The sequence below is a fragment of the Rhinopithecus bieti genome, unplaced genomic scaffold (assembly GCF_001698545.2).
Source record: "Rhinopithecus bieti isolate Rb0 unplaced genomic scaffold, ASM169854v2 scaffold_6946, whole genome shotgun sequence".
Taxonomy (NCBI): Eukaryota; Metazoa; Chordata; class Mammalia; order Primates; family Cercopithecidae; genus Rhinopithecus; species Rhinopithecus bieti.
This window is the reverse complement of record NW_016805697.1, coordinates 577,719-594,966: the sequence shown is the minus strand read 5'-3', so window position 1 is coordinate 594,966 and position 17,248 is coordinate 577,719. Positions and strand designations below refer to the sequence as shown.

Here is a 17,248-nt window from a genome sequence, read left to right as displayed (position 1 = left end):
GTACGGCGGTACCCGGATGTGGAGCCGCTCTCGCCGGGCTGGGACTCTGTGGCGGGGCGGAGCGCGGCGGTTGGCGCGGGGGCAGAGAGAAGGGGGCCGGAGGGCCCGGGCCCTCGCCGGACGCCGGGAGGTACCACCGCTGCCCACGGGGGAGGAGGCGGCGCCGACGCTCGGGCTCCCGTCCCGGAGCGAGGGCCCGGGGTCGCAGAAAGGCCGGCAGTTAAGCTTGCTCCCCGCCGCCTTCGCCGGCCCCCGCGGGCTTACCTCCCCCGGCCTCCTGCGCTCCTCGCGCTCCCGGCCGGGGGAGAGCGTGGTTTCCTGGCGGTCGTCGCTGTAGCCTGGCCAGGGAGCCCGGAGGAAGCGGGAGAGTCCCCGCCCACGGCCCCCTCCCCTCCGCCCGCTAGCCGCCGCCGCCTCCGAGCAGCCGCGGGCCGCCCTCCAGTCCGAGCGGGGGGCGCGGCGGCGACGGCTGGGCAGCGGCTTTGGGCTCCGCGGGGACCGCGCCGCCGCCTCCGTGAGTTATTCCCACGTCCCCCGGGGCTCGCTGCCGCCCCCGCCGGCGCCGAGAGTCCGGCCCGGGCCCAACTCCCTCACGGGCCCCCCGGCGGCAGCGGCGGCGGCGGCGGCGGCGGAGCCCACCGCCCGGGCCCCGATGAGTAACTCCCGGAATAACCGGGTGATGGTGGAAGGGGTTGGCGCTCGGGTAGTGCGCGGCCCGGACTGGAAGTGGGGGAAGCAGGACGGCGGCGAGGGCCATGTGGGCACCGTCCGGAGCTTCGAGAGCCCCGAGGAGGTGGTGGTAGTGTGGGACAACGGCACCGCTGCCAACTACCGCTGCTCCGGGGCTTACGACCTCCGCATCCTGGACAGCGCGCCCACCGGTAAGCCGCGGCCACCTGGCCCGGGCCTGCGCGCGCGGGGGGAAGGGGCGAGCTGCGGTGGACGTCGGTGGCGCGGGGAGAGGTCTGCGGTGGGACATCTGGTGGGCAGCGCCCGGCTGGAGTGAGCGGAAAGGGAAAGCGCCAAGGGAATTCTAGGTTCAGAACGGGTGAACAAAACTTACAGAAAAGACCCCTACCCCAAGGGAAATGATGGCAGCACCAACACCGGGATGCTTTCAAGCCTGGAAAACACAAAGCACCGGGAAGAGAACAGACACAGCTCCCCCAACCCGACTCCTCCTCTTGGGAAGGAGTCTGGAGAGGCCTATCTAATAAGCCATTGAAATTAATCAGCCACCAAGTGATAACTGTCTGAAGGGAGGCTTGCCTTGCCATATGGTGCTCAGTTGACCGTTGACAATTGCCGAGGGGCCGTTGATACCTCGGATTTGTGGAGATGCCTTTTTTCTTACCGCCTGTGACACAGAATGACTTGGAGTTCAGTAGCCAAATGTTACTTGGGACTCTGTGGAATGATTTTTCATCCATATTGTTCTATTTTATATCTTTATATCAATAGAGGGAAAAACAGCCTGAGCTCTTGAACCATTTCTTTGTGTTAAATACTTTTTCCAAGTGGCAGATCGGCATAGGGGACACCTGATTCTATTTTTTGTTACACTAACATCCGTCTCAGTAAGGTGATGTCAGAATCTTACCCATTCACCTAGCAGTGAGTCAGGATCCTTGATTAGTGAATCTTGATTAGTGACTTTTAGGTGTCTGTTATTGACGCTAGAGTTTCTAAATGATTAAACCAAAGGCTTGCTTTCACAAAATAAATTTCAAATTCATTTTCATATAGGTTCATCTTTGGTACTATTTATCCTTGATTCTGTAGAAAATAGTTCACATTTAAAATTGGGTACTTTTCAGTATTCCTAAATGAGCTGCTTCTAAGACATTGATTGAGTTTGGCAAGGCCTTACAAATCTTGGAATGGGCTCATAGTTATTATTAGTAGCAATAAAGAACTTAACACAAGCCAACTCAATTTTTGAACAGCTAATTCAACAAATTGTGTTCCTTAGCTAGCTTTTTAAAAACAGTTATTAAAAAAAATTTTTTTACAGCGACAGTTGTCTCGCTTTATTTCTCGGGCTAGTCTTGAACTCCTGACCTCAAGCAGCCCTCCCATCTCAGCCTCCCAAAGTGCTGGCATTACAGGAGTCAGCCGTAAGGTCAGGCTTTAGATAGCTTTCTGAATATTAAAAAGAGTATATGTACATGACTAGAAGAAAATGAAAAGATTCAACAGCCCAAAAAGGGGCAGCCATTGTTACTAGTTTTTTGTGTGGTCTTACAGAATACTCTATTGCATGGCAAGCATGTGTGTGACTATACTATAAATCTAATCCCCTTTTAAGTACAAATGATAACTATATTCACTCCTCTGCACTTTTGTTTCTTTCACTAAATTATATTGGTGATTGTTCCATTGTTTCATGGCTGCATAGTATTCCAGTGATTGGATACGGTGATTTATCTAACCAGAAGTTTATCAATGGGCATTTTATTATTTCATGTTTTCTTTACAATGATGCAGTGAATAAGTCCTTGCACATATATCCTTATGCATATGTGCTGAGTATTTCTGAAGAAGTGGAATTGCTGCATCAAAACATTGCATATATTTAACATTTTGGTAGATATTGACTAATTGCTTTTTGAAGACGTTTTATGAGTTGACACTGCCAGCAACAGTGTTTGAGGCCTAATGTCTGCCTACTCTTTTTTTTTTTTTTGAGACAGGGTTTTGTTTTGCCACCTGCAGCCTTGAAGTTTTGTTGTCATGCTAGCTCAAACTAGAGTCTGACCACAACCCGTATTTGGAGGAATTCTTGGTATCGGTAATTGTAGCTTTATGAGGAAATTTAAATGTCTAGGGTAAAGTGTAACATATTCTTTACTACGGTAATTTTTGAAGGGATAGTAATGTTATCTATATGTTTGTAGTATGGGATGTATCTATCATATTAATAGTTTTATTATCAGTATAAAAGTAGATTTTTTCAGAAATAACTTTTAGAATCTTAGTTTAGTAAGATAATTTTATATATTAATTTGTTATATGTAGTGGTTTATCCTGTTCATCTAATCTTTTAATAAACCTTTTAAGAGCAGGATGGACACAGGACAGCCAACCTTCATATGAAATACTTGTTGAAATATATTTTAATTTCTACGGTTTGAAATTCTTCAGGTTTTTTTTTTTTTTTTTTAAGAATTGAAAAAATTGTAGCTCCTGGCTCTTATTTTGGGCGCCCCAGTACTATAATACTAGGTAATACTACTTTCAGTGTTTTTTTTTTCTTCAAAATATTTAATAATCAGTGTTCATTGACATTTTGTTACATTCTATAAGATTTACTCAATATTTATTAAGTACTTGATATTTGTTTGCATAAAATTAACATTTTAAAATTAACTTTTGTTTTGAAACAATTGTAATCTTCCAGAAAATTACAAAACTAGTAAGAGTTCCCTTTTGCCCCTTACCCACCTTCTTCAGCTGTTAATATCTTAGCAAGTACAATGATCAAAACTAGAAAATTAACACTAATATGGTAATACTATATTAACTAATCTATACACCTTATTCAAATTTCATTTATTCAAATTATATGTAGTGGTTATTATTAGTGTCCTACTAATATTCTTTTTCTGATCCAAGATCACACGTTGCATTTAGTGGTCTCTTCCAATCTGGGCGAGTTCTTCAGTCTTTAGTCAGTGTCAAGGTAATGAAAAACAATTTTGTTATCTCTCAAATTGGGTATTTCTGCTGCTTTTTCATGATTAAATTCAGATTATGTATTTTCGGCAAGAATATCATAGAAGTGATGTTTTACCCTCATTAGTGCATGATACCAGGAGGTACATGGTATCCATGTGTCTCATTAATGACAGTGTTAACTAGGCTAAGTCACCAGAAATTTTACCAGCTGTTGCTTTTGTAACAGCAATGTGATGCCAGTATGAAAAAGATAACTTGTATCTTATGTATTATTGTGAAAATACTTTTGACCTCATGAAGCCCTTCAAAGGGTCTTGAGGATTTCCCTAGTGGTTGAAGAACAACACTCTGAAAGTCACTGTCCTGGAGAGAATCTCTGTTTGAGCACATAGAGGCTTGTATAAGAATGTTCACAGCAGTTACTGTGGTTTTGAGATAAATAAAGTAAAATTTAAAAAAGAATGTTCACAGCAGTGTTGCGTGTAAAAACAGAAAATTGGAAACAACTTAAATGTACATTAACAGGAGAATGGATAAATTGTATGAATTTATATAGTACAGTACTGTATAGAAGAGAATGTTAAGCAAATAAAGTAAGTTGCAAAAGAAAACCTATGGTATGTTAAAGTGCGGAACAGAACTATTTTAGGGTAGGGTTTTGCAACCTTGGCACTATTGACATTTTGAATTGGATAGGATAATTTTTTGTTATAGGAATGTCCTGTGCATTGTAGGCAGGCATCCCTGGCCTCTACCCATTAGATACAGTAGCACCCCACCTCCTTGTGGCAACCCACAATATCTCCAGACATTGCCAGATGTCACCTAGTGGGAGCACATTGCTCCCAATTGAGACTCATTGGTTTAGGGATATGTACATGTGTGGTAAAAGTGTGCCACATAAAGTTAATGATAAATACTAAATTCAAGGGAGTGGACCTCCTTATGGTGAAGGGAGTGGAGAGCACAATTGGTAGAAGTACACCAGGGGCTTTTAAGTATTTTGGTAATGTTCTGGGATTAAACCTACCCTGTGGTGAGTGCATAGGTGTTATACACTCACACAGAGAGTTTTATTTTTTTTTGAGACAGTCTCCCTCTGTGGTCCAGGCTGGAATGTAGTGGTGTGACCTCGGCTCACTGCAACCTCCGTCCCGCAGATTCAAGCGATTCTCCTATCTCATCCTCCTGAGTAGCTGAAATTACAGGCATGCACCACCACACCTGACTTTTGTAGTTTTAGTAGAGACGGGGTTTCACCATGTTGGCCAGGCTGGTCTCGAACACTTGACCTCAAGTGATCCATAGCTTCAGCCTCCCAAGGTGCTGAGATTATAGGTGTCAGCCACCGCACTCAGCCCGTTCTATATTTTTGTGTGTGACATATTTTTGTGCTTAATTGAAAAAATGCATTATATTTATCAGAGGGAGAACTGAGGTTGCCTTTGATTATTCATCCTTTGTTCCCTAGTTCCACTTACATTCTACATTATATGAATAGAAAATTTATTGGAGTATGATTGAGAATTAAGAAATGGGTAACCTTCAGCATAAGATTCCTTGCAACTTTTCTGGGAGTTAAGGATTCTGGAGTGGTTGGATCATTGTGAATCTTTCTGATACGATTTTTTTCACTACATTTTGAAGATTTTGTCTGGGAGTTGTATGCGGGTCTGTAATATTTTGGCATATCAGCTTTATTTTTTCTTTCAGGACACGCATGATATGTTTGAATTTATGGTCTAGGATAGTTAAACTTTGCAGAGAGGAGCATTTAGTATCTGTTTGAGTGATATAACTTCTATCTTGTTTCCAGATTCATTTGGCTCATTTGTAGTGAGCAAGAAGATTTTGGGACTATATGGGATGTTATTTAATTAGTTTGGATTTAATTTTGTGAAGTCTGTAGTCAAGTAGGTATAGTTGACATTTTATCATCTAGGCACTGATTTTATAGGAGTTGGGGAGAAATGTGTTTTTATTCATGTTTGCTTTGTGTTCACTTGACTGCACTGTTGTGGTGTTACCAGAGGTAATGGAGAAAATGAATGTAGCTTTCCTGTTAAGGTTCTGTCATTCTTGGTATAGATAATACAAAGTTAAAGGTATAGAAAATCAGCTTTATTCAAAACCAGCTTCGGGTCGTTGTTCATTCAAACTGTTTTGGAATTAGTTCTTTGTCCTTTTCTTTGACCACTAGCAAAGAATGCCTCTCTGGTCATACGTGGAAAAACTTCTCAGATGTTTTATATTCAATTGAAGGTTTAAAAGGGCTGACCCTGGACTAAAAAAAATGAAATGAATTAATAATCCTCAGCTTTTCCTTTTCTGAGTCCCCTATTCTGATCTGTTTCTAGAACTACAGTAGAAAAGGGTATTTGTCAGGACACAAAGCCGTAGGAAAAAACAGGACTTGAGGGAACAATGTTTGGGCAGCAGGATGCCACACCTGGAAGGGATGAAATATCACAAAATGTTTTTTACTAATGACATCTGCAAGGAAAACTTTATTTCCTCATATATCCTACCTATTTTAAAGACTTCTGTAAAATGTCTTTATTTCCTCCACTAAAACAATGTTGTAAATTATGGAAGTCTATCTAGTTCTTAATAGTCCCTGTAGATTGCAGCTTGGTTGAGCTGAGGACTTCAAGAAATCAACTAGTAGACCCCTGTGTCAGTACTTCTCAAACTTAAAGCACACAGATCACTTGGGGACCTTTTAAAATGCAGATTCTGATTCAGTAAGTCTGGGATTCTGCGAGAATATTTCTAATAAGCTCATAGGTGATGCAGATACTGCTGGCTCAAGGACACACTTTGAACAGCAGAGTACTAAGTGACTATTTGTCTACTTGAGATGCCCTGCGTTTATGTTTTCTCCTTTTCCTTTCAACAGATTTCGAGCCTTGATTTTTTGTTGGTAATACATGTCTTTAAAACTAGATTGGCATTATTAGTTGGGGAGAAGAGAATTGTGTACAACTGAAATAAAGGAACATGTAACACCTTTCTAATATATGTACTTTTTGTAAGTGTAATGCTATCTTAATGTATATTTTCGATCCTATACTTTCCAGCCTGTCCCTCTGATTAGATTAGATGTTTCTTTTTGAATGCGTTCTCAAGTAGCCATCCACCAGGGTCTCTCCTCCACCCTCTTTAATTGCTAGCTAGTGTGATCTCATCACACGTGTGCTTTCATCTGTTATAGCAGGGTATGCTGTGTTGTAATTGTCTTTTGCACTGGATTATTAGTTTAAGGGAAAGGGTCTGTGTTATTCTTGTATCTCCATTTTCTAGCAGAGCCATGTCTCTGGATGAGTATTTTCTGAATCAAACACACTTTTCAAAGAGCTTTTGACTCATTGGACCCGAGATTAGATATTATCCTAAAACAAGATAAAAGGAAACTGAGGTTCAGAGAGTTTAAGAAATTTGTTTAGTCACAAAGCTGGTGAGTGGCAGATAGTAGGGATGAATGCCAGTTCATTGCTTTTCCTCTGTATCATTCTCTTTTTCTTTTATAGTATAGTCATTCAGAAACATGACCACCTCTAATACTTTGCTTGTTGGAAAATTGATAATGAAATGTAAACCAATTTAGAAATGAAACTTTGTGATATATACTGTTGTAAATTGTTTAGTGCTCTTTTCAAAACCATTCTTTTTTAATTTTTCTTTTCTTCCCCTCTCCCTCCCCGTCTCCCTCCCTACCCCTCTCTGTCACTCTCTCCCCTCTCCTCCTTTCCCTCTCTCCCTCTTTCTCTCTCTCCCCCTTCTTCCTTTCTCTTCTTTCTTTCTAGAGTTTCACTCTTGTCCCCCAGGCTGGAGTGCAGTGGCACAGTCTCAGCTCACTGCAGCCTCCACCTCCTGGGCTCAAGCCATCTTCCCACCTCATTCCCACTTCAGCCTTTGAGTAGCTGGAACTAGAGGTGCTCACTACCATGCACAGCTAATTTGTGTATTTTTTTGTAGAGACAGGGTCCTGCCATGTTGCCCTGGTTGGTCTTGAACTTGTGAGGTCAAGTGATCCACCTGCCTTGGCCTTCCAAAGTGCTGGGATTACAGTTGTGAGCCATTGTGCCCCGCCTTTAAAAAAAAAAAAAAAAAAAAATTTCACTCTGTTGCCTAGGCTGGAGTGCAGTGGTGTGATTGTAGTTCATTGCAACCTCGAATTCCTAGGCTCAGGTGATCCTCCCACCTCAGCCTCCTGAGTAACTAGGACTGTAGGTGCACTCCACCGAGCCTGGCTAATTTTTTTTATTTTTTATTTTTCTTAGAGTTGGGGTCTTGCTGTATCACCTAGGCTGGTCTCAAACTCCTGGCCTCAGGTGATCCTTCAACCTCAGCATCCCAGATTGCCTGCATTACAGGCATGAGCCACTGAGCCCTGCTTGTTTCTTTCTAGTGTGTTCTTTTTGCACAGCTAAGGTTTTATGGTGTACATAGTTTTGTTTCATTCCTTTTTTCTACTTGACATATATGTTTTCTGTTTTCCTTATAAGTAATCTAATATGTACTTCCTATATGGTAAAATAAGGTGACAGTTATTTTTATGTCGTAAACTTAACTATTTATAGAGAAATACATATGTATTCCCATATAGGTATGCCATACGTACTGTTCTTCAGTTTTCTTTTTAAATATATATCGTCTTGGACATCTTGCAGTGTTAGCACATAAGAATCTGTCTTATTCTTTTTATTAGGTACATAGTATTTAACAGTTAAAAAATATTTTACTTAACTATTTTGATGGACATTTATAGTGTTTCCTTTTTGTCATTTTAAACAACACTGCAACAAGTATATTTGTATGCATACCTTTGTTTACTAATTTTTAGCTTTTAAATTGATTTGTTATAGCAATTTCTGTTGTAAATGACATGGTTAAATATTGTCCTCACTGACTTTGAGAACCTTTGTCTTTTAATAGAGGAATTTAACTTGTTCATATGTATCGTGGCAACTGATACATTTTTTCTGATGACTGCTACCTGACTTTTTTTTTTTTTTTTTGAGACAAAGTTTTCCTCTTATCGCCCAGGCTGGAGTACGATGGCGCGATCTCGGCTCACTGCAACCTCTGCCTCCCGGGTTCAAGCGATTATCCTGCCCCAGCCTCCCGAGTAGCTGGGATTACAGGCATGCCCCACCACTGCCGGCTAATTTTTTATATTTTTTAGTAGAGACGGGGTTTCTCCATGTTGATCAGGCTGGTCTCGAACTCCCGACCTCAGGTGATCCGCCTGCCTCGGCCTCCCAAATTCCTGGGATTACAGGCATGAGCCATTGCAGCTGGCTGCTACCTTACTTTTTAACTTTCCAGTTTTCTTGTATTTTTTTTTTTTTAGCCAGTGAGTTAGAAATTTTATCACCTTTTTTTCCTGCTCTGCTAATTATTACTACCTTTTAATATGTAACAAACAGATTGAAAAATTAGTGGTTTTTTTTGCATGTAGAAAACTAGTCAGTCTCTTAATTACTCCTGCCCATACTTCTTTCTTTCTTTATTTTTTTGAGATAGACTTTCACTCTGTCGCCTAGGCTGGAGTGCAATGGCATGATCTCAGCTCACTGCAGCCTTCACCTCCTGGGTGCAAGCGATTCTCCTACTGGGTGCAAGCGATTTTCCTACCTCAGCCTCCCAAGTAGCTGGGATTACAGGCGGGTACCACCATGTCTGGCTAATTTTTGTATTTTTTTTTTTTTTTTTGAGATGGAGTCTTGCTCTATCGTCTAGGCTGGAGTACAGTGGCAAGATCTCTGCTCACTACAAACTCCATCTCCCAGGTTCACGCCATTCTCCTGCCTAAGCCTCCCGAGTAGCTGGGGCTACAGGCACATGCCACCATGCCTGGCTAATTTTTTGTATTTTTAGTAGAGACGGGGTTTCACTGTGTTAGCCAGGATGGTCTCGATCTCCTGACCTCGTGATCCGCCGGCCTCCCAAAGTGCTGGGATTACAGGTGTGAGCCACTGCGCCCGGTCTAATTTTTGTATTTTTAGTGGAGATGGGGTTTCACTATGTTGGCCAGGCTGGTCTGGAACTCCTGACCTCAGGTGATCCACCCGCCTCACCCTCCCAAAGTGCTGCGATTACAGATGTGAGCCACTGCGCCTGGCCGTCTCCTGCCCCATACCTCTTACCTTTTTCATTGTATTGGTTTTATGTAAATTTTCAGGAAAATTAGTCCCCAATTTTTGTTTGCGTTGTCCTGTCTCTCCCACCATACTCCTGTAAATACTTGCTTCTTTTTATGTTGTAAGATTTGCTCAGCTGGGCACAGTGGCTCACGCCTGTAATCCTAGCACTTTGGGAGGCTGAGGCGGGCAGGTTACTTGAGCCCAGGAGTTTGAGACCAGCCTGGGCAACATGGCAAAACCCCGTCTCTACAAAACAATATAAAAATTAGCCCACCATGGTGGTCTGTGCCTGTAGTCCGAGCTATTTGGTGGTGAGGCTGAGGCAGGAGGATCAGTTGATCCTGGAAGGCAGAGGTTGCAGTGAGCCGAGATCATGCTACTGCACGTCAGCCTGGGTGACAGAATGAGACCCAGTCTCAAACAGAGGAGAAAAAGAAAAAAAAAAGATTTGCTCATAAAATTGCATTAAACGTCACAGTTATTATTATTTTATTTATTTATTTATTTTGAGACACAGTCTCTGTCGCCCAGGCTGGGGTGCAGTGGTGCGATCTCGGCTCACTGCAGCCTCTGACTCCCGGGTTCTAGTGATTCTCCTGCCTCAGCCCCGCAAATAACTGGGACTACAGGCTCGCACCACCATACCCAGCAAAGTTTTGTATTTTTAGTAGAGATGGGGTTTTACCACGTTGGCTAGGCTGGTTTCTCAAGCTCCTGACCTCAAGTGATCCATCCATCTCTGCCTCCCAAAGTGCTGAGATTACAGGATTACCACACCTGGCTCACAGGTATGTTATTAATAATTAATTGGATTTAAAATTGTAGTTCTCTCTTATTACTGCTTCTTATACTATATCTCATGTTATTCCCTTCTTATTTTCTTGGGGGAAAAATCCTTTTCCCTTCCTTTCTTTCTTCCTTTTTTTCCCCTTTTCTTTCTTTATAGGAGTTTGAGTCCTTGCAGGCCTGAAAATTGCTTTATTTTGCTACACTGTCTCTCTCACCCCCAAAACTGACTGATAATTTGGTTGAATATACAATTCTATTCAAAATCTTTTTCTGTCAGAACTGCCTCCCTGTTCTAGCATTTAATGTTGGATATGAGAAGTCCTATGCTAGTCCATGCTGTGGTTATTTGATTAATTTAATGTAATACCATTGTTGGACATTAATAGGTTTTTGGGAGTGTGTGTGTGTCTACACAATATGTCACAGGTAGTTTGTTACATATAATTATATTTAGCTTCTTGTAAGAAAACGTTTTAGTCCCATGAAAGAGTTTTTGTTGTTAAAGCAAGTAATTGAGTTTCATATAAGGCTGTTAGATCCTCCAGTTTGAGCTGGTCAAACTTTACTGTTATAGTAGTACTGGGGTCCTTTATCTTTTATTCTTCATTCCAAACACGTTGGCCCAAAGTCCCAGCTCTGCTCTTGAGGACAAGCTCTGCCCTTGGCAGAAGATGTGACATTGTCATATCTACTCAACTATCATATCATAGTTAGTATTCAAGTTACTGAAATGCTAGGTTTTTTATAAAGTTTTTTTTTTAATTTAATGACGAAAATTGACCAATTAATATTTATGTTTGTATGTGGTCATGGATAACTACATTACCTGGTAAGGGAGAAAATTTTCAGGTAGCAGTTAGAATTGGGCCAACCAGCTGTCTTTTTCCTTTAGGAAATAAATGGATTAGATAAATTTAAATATAAATATTTCTCTGGCTTTGAAAAAGCTAATAACTATAACTATTCACACAATGAACTCATAGATAAACTGGGAAATACAAATGAAACAAAAGATATCTTTCCACTTCAGTTAGATTGACAAAAATTAAGAGTCAGATTATAGTATGTATTAATGAAGAATATAGGGAAACAACTCTCCAGGCCTTGTGGTAGAGTAAATCCGTGCAACCACTTTGAGAAGCAAGGTGGCAACATCTTGTAAATTAAAAAACAAAAAACAACAACAAAAAACACATGTTCTGCAGCTGAAAACATCTTCCAGGTATATATTCATGAGATTCTCAGGCACATATTTATAAAAATATGTATGAAGAAATTCATTGCAATATTGTTTCTTAAAAATAATAATTGGGGAATTATTAAAAGTTTATATACAGACTAATGAAAACATAAATAAGTAAAATATTAGCAGTTAAAATGGAAGAATTGGATGTATGTTTGCCAAATATATGTTGAGTGATAAAGCAAGTTTCAAAGGACTAACATAGATACTGTGCTTTTCTTTTTTTTTCTGCCCCTCCCTACCCCAATACTGTGCTTTTAATGTAAATTTTGAAAGGCTAAAAAATTATTTATGGAAAATATATGTAGAAAAGGATGAATAGACTGAAAGGATTAAACCTTCAGAATGATATTTTGGTATTTTGTTTCTCAAAATATTCTTTATTTTTATTTGTTTATTTTTGAGATGGAGTTTTGCTCTTGTTGCCCAGTCTGTAGTGCAGTGGCACAATCTCGGCTCACTGCAACCTTTGCTTCACAAGTTAAAGCGATTCTCCTGCCTCAGCCTCCTAAGTAGCTAGGATTACAGGTGCCTGCCACCACACCTGGCTTATTTTGTATTTTTAGTAGAGACGGAGTTTCACCATGTTGGCCAGGCTGGTCTTGAACTCCTGACCACAAGTGATCCACCCACCTCGACCTCCCAGAGTGTTGCAATTACAGGCGTGAGCCATCATGCCCAGGCAGGCTCAAAATCGTGTTTTTTTTTTTTTTTTTTTTTTAGTGAGATGAGACCAATTTGATTTTATTTTTGAAAATTTCAATTTAATAGTAAGTCAAGTCTGAGTTTTGTTTGTTTCAATTCTTGGTTTTACTGGATGCTGTAGCTAAAACAGACCTCGCAGTGACAGATCATAGAGCCTAATAAAAGAAGTGCATTTCTTTTTCTTTCTTTCTTTTTTTTTTTTTGAGATAGAGTTTCACTCTTGTTGCCCAGGCTGCAGTGCAGTGGCGCGATGTTGGCCCACTGCAACCTCTGCCTCCCAGGTTCGAGTGATTCTCCTGCCTCTCTCCCAAGTAGCTGGGATTATAGGCGCCTGCCACCACGCCCAGTTAATTTTTTTTTTTTTTTTTTTTGAGACGGAGTCTCGCTCTGTCGCCCAGGCTCCCGGGTTTACACCATTCTCCCGCCTCAGCCTCCCGAGTAGCTGGGACTACAGGCGCCCGCCACCTCGCCCGGCTAGTTTTTTGTATTTTTTAGTAGAGACGAGGTTTCACCATGTTAGCCAGGATGGTCTCGATCTCCTGACCTCGTGATCCGCCCGTCTCGGCCTCCCAAAGTGCTGGGATTACAGGCTTGAGCCACCGCACCCGGCCAATTTTTTGTTTTTTTATTAGAGATGGGGTTCCACCATGTTGACCAGGCTGGTGCCGAACTCCTGACCTCAGGTGATCCACCCGCCTCAGCCTCCCAAAGTGCTGGGATTATAGGTGTGAACCACAGCGCCCGGCCAAAAAGTGAATTTCTGATGGATGTATGCTGGTTATTAACCTCACCTCCTAACCCCCATCTCTGCCCTGTGAGGCTGGACTGGTTCTGCACACTGTATTTCTCCTTTGCCAGTTGGATCCCTGTTGGCTCTGCCAGTAGGAAGCACTAAAGGGAGACTGGAAGGCTGGATTGGGAATCTGACTGTCTCTTTCCTGTTTGGTGTCGTTCCACCCAGCAGGCTAGGATGGGATGTTGATTTCCGTATCAGTATTTGATTCTAGTTTGCATACAGTAGTCCCCCTTTGTCCATGGTCTTGCTTTCCTCATTTTCAGTTACCTGAGGTCAACCATGATCTGAAAATATAAAATCAGAAATTCCAGAAATAAACAATTCATACTTTTTAAATTGCACAGTATTCTGAATAGTGTGATGAACTCTCCTGCCTGGGACCAAATCTGTCACCGTGTCCAGCTTCCCCACACTGCCTATGCTGCCCACCTATTTAGTCACTTAGTAGCTGCCTGTTATCAGATCAACTGTCATGGTATTGTGGGGCTCGTGTTCACGTAACCCTTATTTGACTTTATAATGGCCTCAAAGCTGAGGAGTAGTGATGTTGGCAATTCAGACAGGTCAAAGAGAAGCCATCAATAGTGCATCCTTTAAGTAAAAGGGTGAAAGTTCTCAGGGAAATAGAAAAGATCCTGTGCTGAGGATTCTGAGATCTACAGTAATGAACTGTCTATCCTTGAAATTGTGAAGAAAGAAAAAGAAATTTCATGTTAGTTTTGCTGTCACATCTTAAACTACAAAAATTAGGGCCCACAGTGCATAAGTGCTTAGTTAAGATGGAAACAGCACTAAATTTGTGCTTGGAAGACATGAACAGAAATGTGTTCCAATTGGCGGCAGTTGGGTTCAGTGTTATCTGCACTTTAAGGCATCCATTGGGGAGTATTGGAAAGTATTCCCTTTGGATAAGGAGGGTCTACTGTATTTCCGACAACAGCAAAACTGGACTCTGTACCCTCCTCTGGGACACCTGTATCAACCAGTCATAGCACCTTTTTAAAGGTCTGTATCCCAGTTCCTTGGAGCCTCTTCTTTAAGTCCTTTCTTTTCCCGTTGTTTCCCCACTTCTAAGGGTGGTGTGTTATAATGATTTCTGTTTCCTGATTGGATCCTAATACAATGTGTTTACTAAATCTTGATTCTTATTTTTCTATCTCATTTACCAGTTAAGTAAAAATTTCCATTGAAATTTAGCTGTTAATTGCCCATCTTTTCTGATGCTAATCATTTCTTGCAGACTAAATTGGAAGGCATTGACTTTTATATTTTGAACAAATGAATTAAACATCCATTGAACTTAAAATTAAGTAAATATTACAGTCTTTTAAGGATGCAGATGAGTTTGTTGGTACTACACATCATTTCAGCATTAAGAACTATGTAATGATGGAAACAGCTCCAACATCCAAAATCAGTTTCACATTGTTCATGCTAGTTTCTTTGGGAAAGCATCTGACATTTATTGTCAGATACCACCTTTCCTTGGAAGGGACAGATTCAATAGATGTAATTAGAAAAAAACATTTCTAAGGGGTACACCACTAATAATTATTTTTCATCGCAGAATAAGTGTACAGTTTTGCAACACTATTATTTTGTAAAAGAAAAATATGAAACTCATTCTTAATTTTGACTCTTCTAAGTACTCTGTTTCAAGGTAATCAGTGACATTTTATTTTGTATCATTAGGGTATACGCCACAAAAATGCCGAAGTAGGTACACAAAAGCTGCAGCATGTGTTAATGTGCCAGAAGCACACAACACAGAGGACCTTTGTTAACTCCCTCATGTTCTCAAACTCCCACTCACCCTCAATATACCTTTTGTGTTCCAGGTGTTTCATGTGGGTTTTTTTCAGGGACCCACTAGGATGTCAATAGACTGATTTACAATGAGTGAAACTTAATTTTATTCTTCTGTTTTTAGGGAAAAAAGTAAATATAAAAGTTGAAGTTTTAAGGGAAATTCACAACACCTTTTTGAGAATGCTTGGCACTGAGTTGATGAACTTTTGGATTTTAGCATTGTATGGTGTGTTTGCCATGTAACACATAACATGCACTTTGAGATCTAGAGCTACAGCCTATAAATAAATACATTAATACTTCTGCACCAAAGCACAGGAATAATTCTGAGGGGATAAATAAAGACTATATTCTGTATGTAGCCTTTTGTTTGTTCAGATGAGAGTTTGCCATTAAATGAGTTTGCTGCTAACTTACTAAAAAAACTGTTCTGGAGTTGGGAGTTTTTTTGGATTTTGGAATTACAGATAAGGCATTGTGGACAGATAAAGGATTTTTTCTTGCATTTCAAAGGTCATCTTCTATATCTCCTGGGTCATTTAACTCACTTTTGGAAACCATTGCTTTAAGTTATCAAATACGAGCTTGTGCATTTTAAGTACCCGTAGGAAAATAGCTCTTTAAGAACATTCCTCCTCATTCTTTTAAACCCATTTCTTTACTCACATACATTCATACGACTGCACACCATTTAGCTTGTCTTATCATGTCTGGGAATATAGTTAGAGCAGTTTAACCATTTCCTCAGATGGAACTAGGAACACAACATGTTTTATCTTTGTAAGCCTGCAGATTAGCGCTATGTAGTGTAAACAGGTTCTTGTGAACTAGTCTGGTACCTAAGTTACCTTTCAACTTTTGTTTCTGAGGGAAAATGGGTTCTGAATTCTAAACAACTGGCTTTTTTTTTTTTTTTTTTTTTGAGACGGAGTCTCACTCTGTCACCCAGGCTGGAGTGCAGTGGCGTGATCTCGGCTCACTGCAAGCTCCGCCTCCCGGGTTCTTGCCATTCTCCTGCCTCAGCCTCCTGAGTAGCTGGGATTACAGGCACACACCACCACGCCCAGCTAAGTTTCGTATTTTCAGTAGAGACAGGATTTCACCGTGTTGGTCAGGCTGGTCTCGAGCTCCTTACCTCGTGATCTGCCTGCTTCAGCCTCCCAAAGTGCTGGGATTACAGGCATGAGCCAACGCACCCGGAAAACAACTGACTGTTTATAAAATGGACTTGTGGAACATGACTAAGATAAGGTAGCATTGAAATTAGTGGAGGAGATAATGTCATAAGAAATGGAAAACAGCAGATAGTCCAGACATTCATTTTTGGCTTTGGAATACTTACTTATTTATATATTTACTACTTTTTAAAAGCAAATTTACTTTCATGGATATTTGCTTGGGTTAGAATTCATTTATATTCTCAGAGCACACTTATGATAAGAGTATTTGGTTTCCTCCAGGAGTGGATTTATTGTCTTGATGATAATTTTGTTCCTAAACCAACAAGAAATGGAGCAGAGAGTTTGTAATATCAAAATAAATTATTGTTTGATTTGTGGCAGTTTTGCAGGGCTAGTGATAATAAATCCAGAGAGCTTTGAATCGTAATATTTTACATCATGGTGCCTTACTGTCCCTTACCCCTCAGTTTCTTTGCAGGGGATAGTAGAAAATGCAGTAGCTTAGGAGCCGGGAAATCAAGGATTTTATCAAGTGAGCCTATTAACTAGTGGAATGAATTAACATTTACTGAGCTCCAGTCATGTGTCAGGCATTGTGTACTTTATCTCATTGTTGTTTGTTAGGCTTCATTTTATTGATGATAAAATAGACCATGAGAAATAAACTAATTTGCCCAAGACTCTGCAAGTAGTAAGTTGATGGTGGAAATTCGAATCTTGGTCTGTCAGTCATTTTTTCCCCCCATTTCGAGCCTTTATTTGTCATCTGTAAAATGAAATCACAGTAGTTCAAAGTACACAGGTGTTGTGCTTCTAAAATCAAATAATGAGTTTTTACCAGTTAGTGCAGTTATTTTAAAAGGTATAAAAATCTTTTTTTTTTTTTTTTTTTTTTTTT

General features: G+C 40.8%; 1 protein-coding gene across 1 annotated transcript in view; it reads left to right on the top strand.

Annotated features, from left to right (window-relative positions):
• Positions 1–432: 432 nt before the first annotated feature.
• MIB1 (MIB E3 ubiquitin protein ligase 1) overlaps positions 433–17,248 on the top strand; it is a 141,850-nt gene continuing 125,034 nt past the window's right edge. Inside the window, exon 1 of the mRNA XM_017873525.1 lies at positions 433–881. Within this exon, the coding sequence (XP_017729014.1) occupies positions 653–881 (229 nt within the window). The 5' untranslated portion in view covers positions 433–652. The remainder of the gene's footprint in view (positions 882–17,248) is intronic.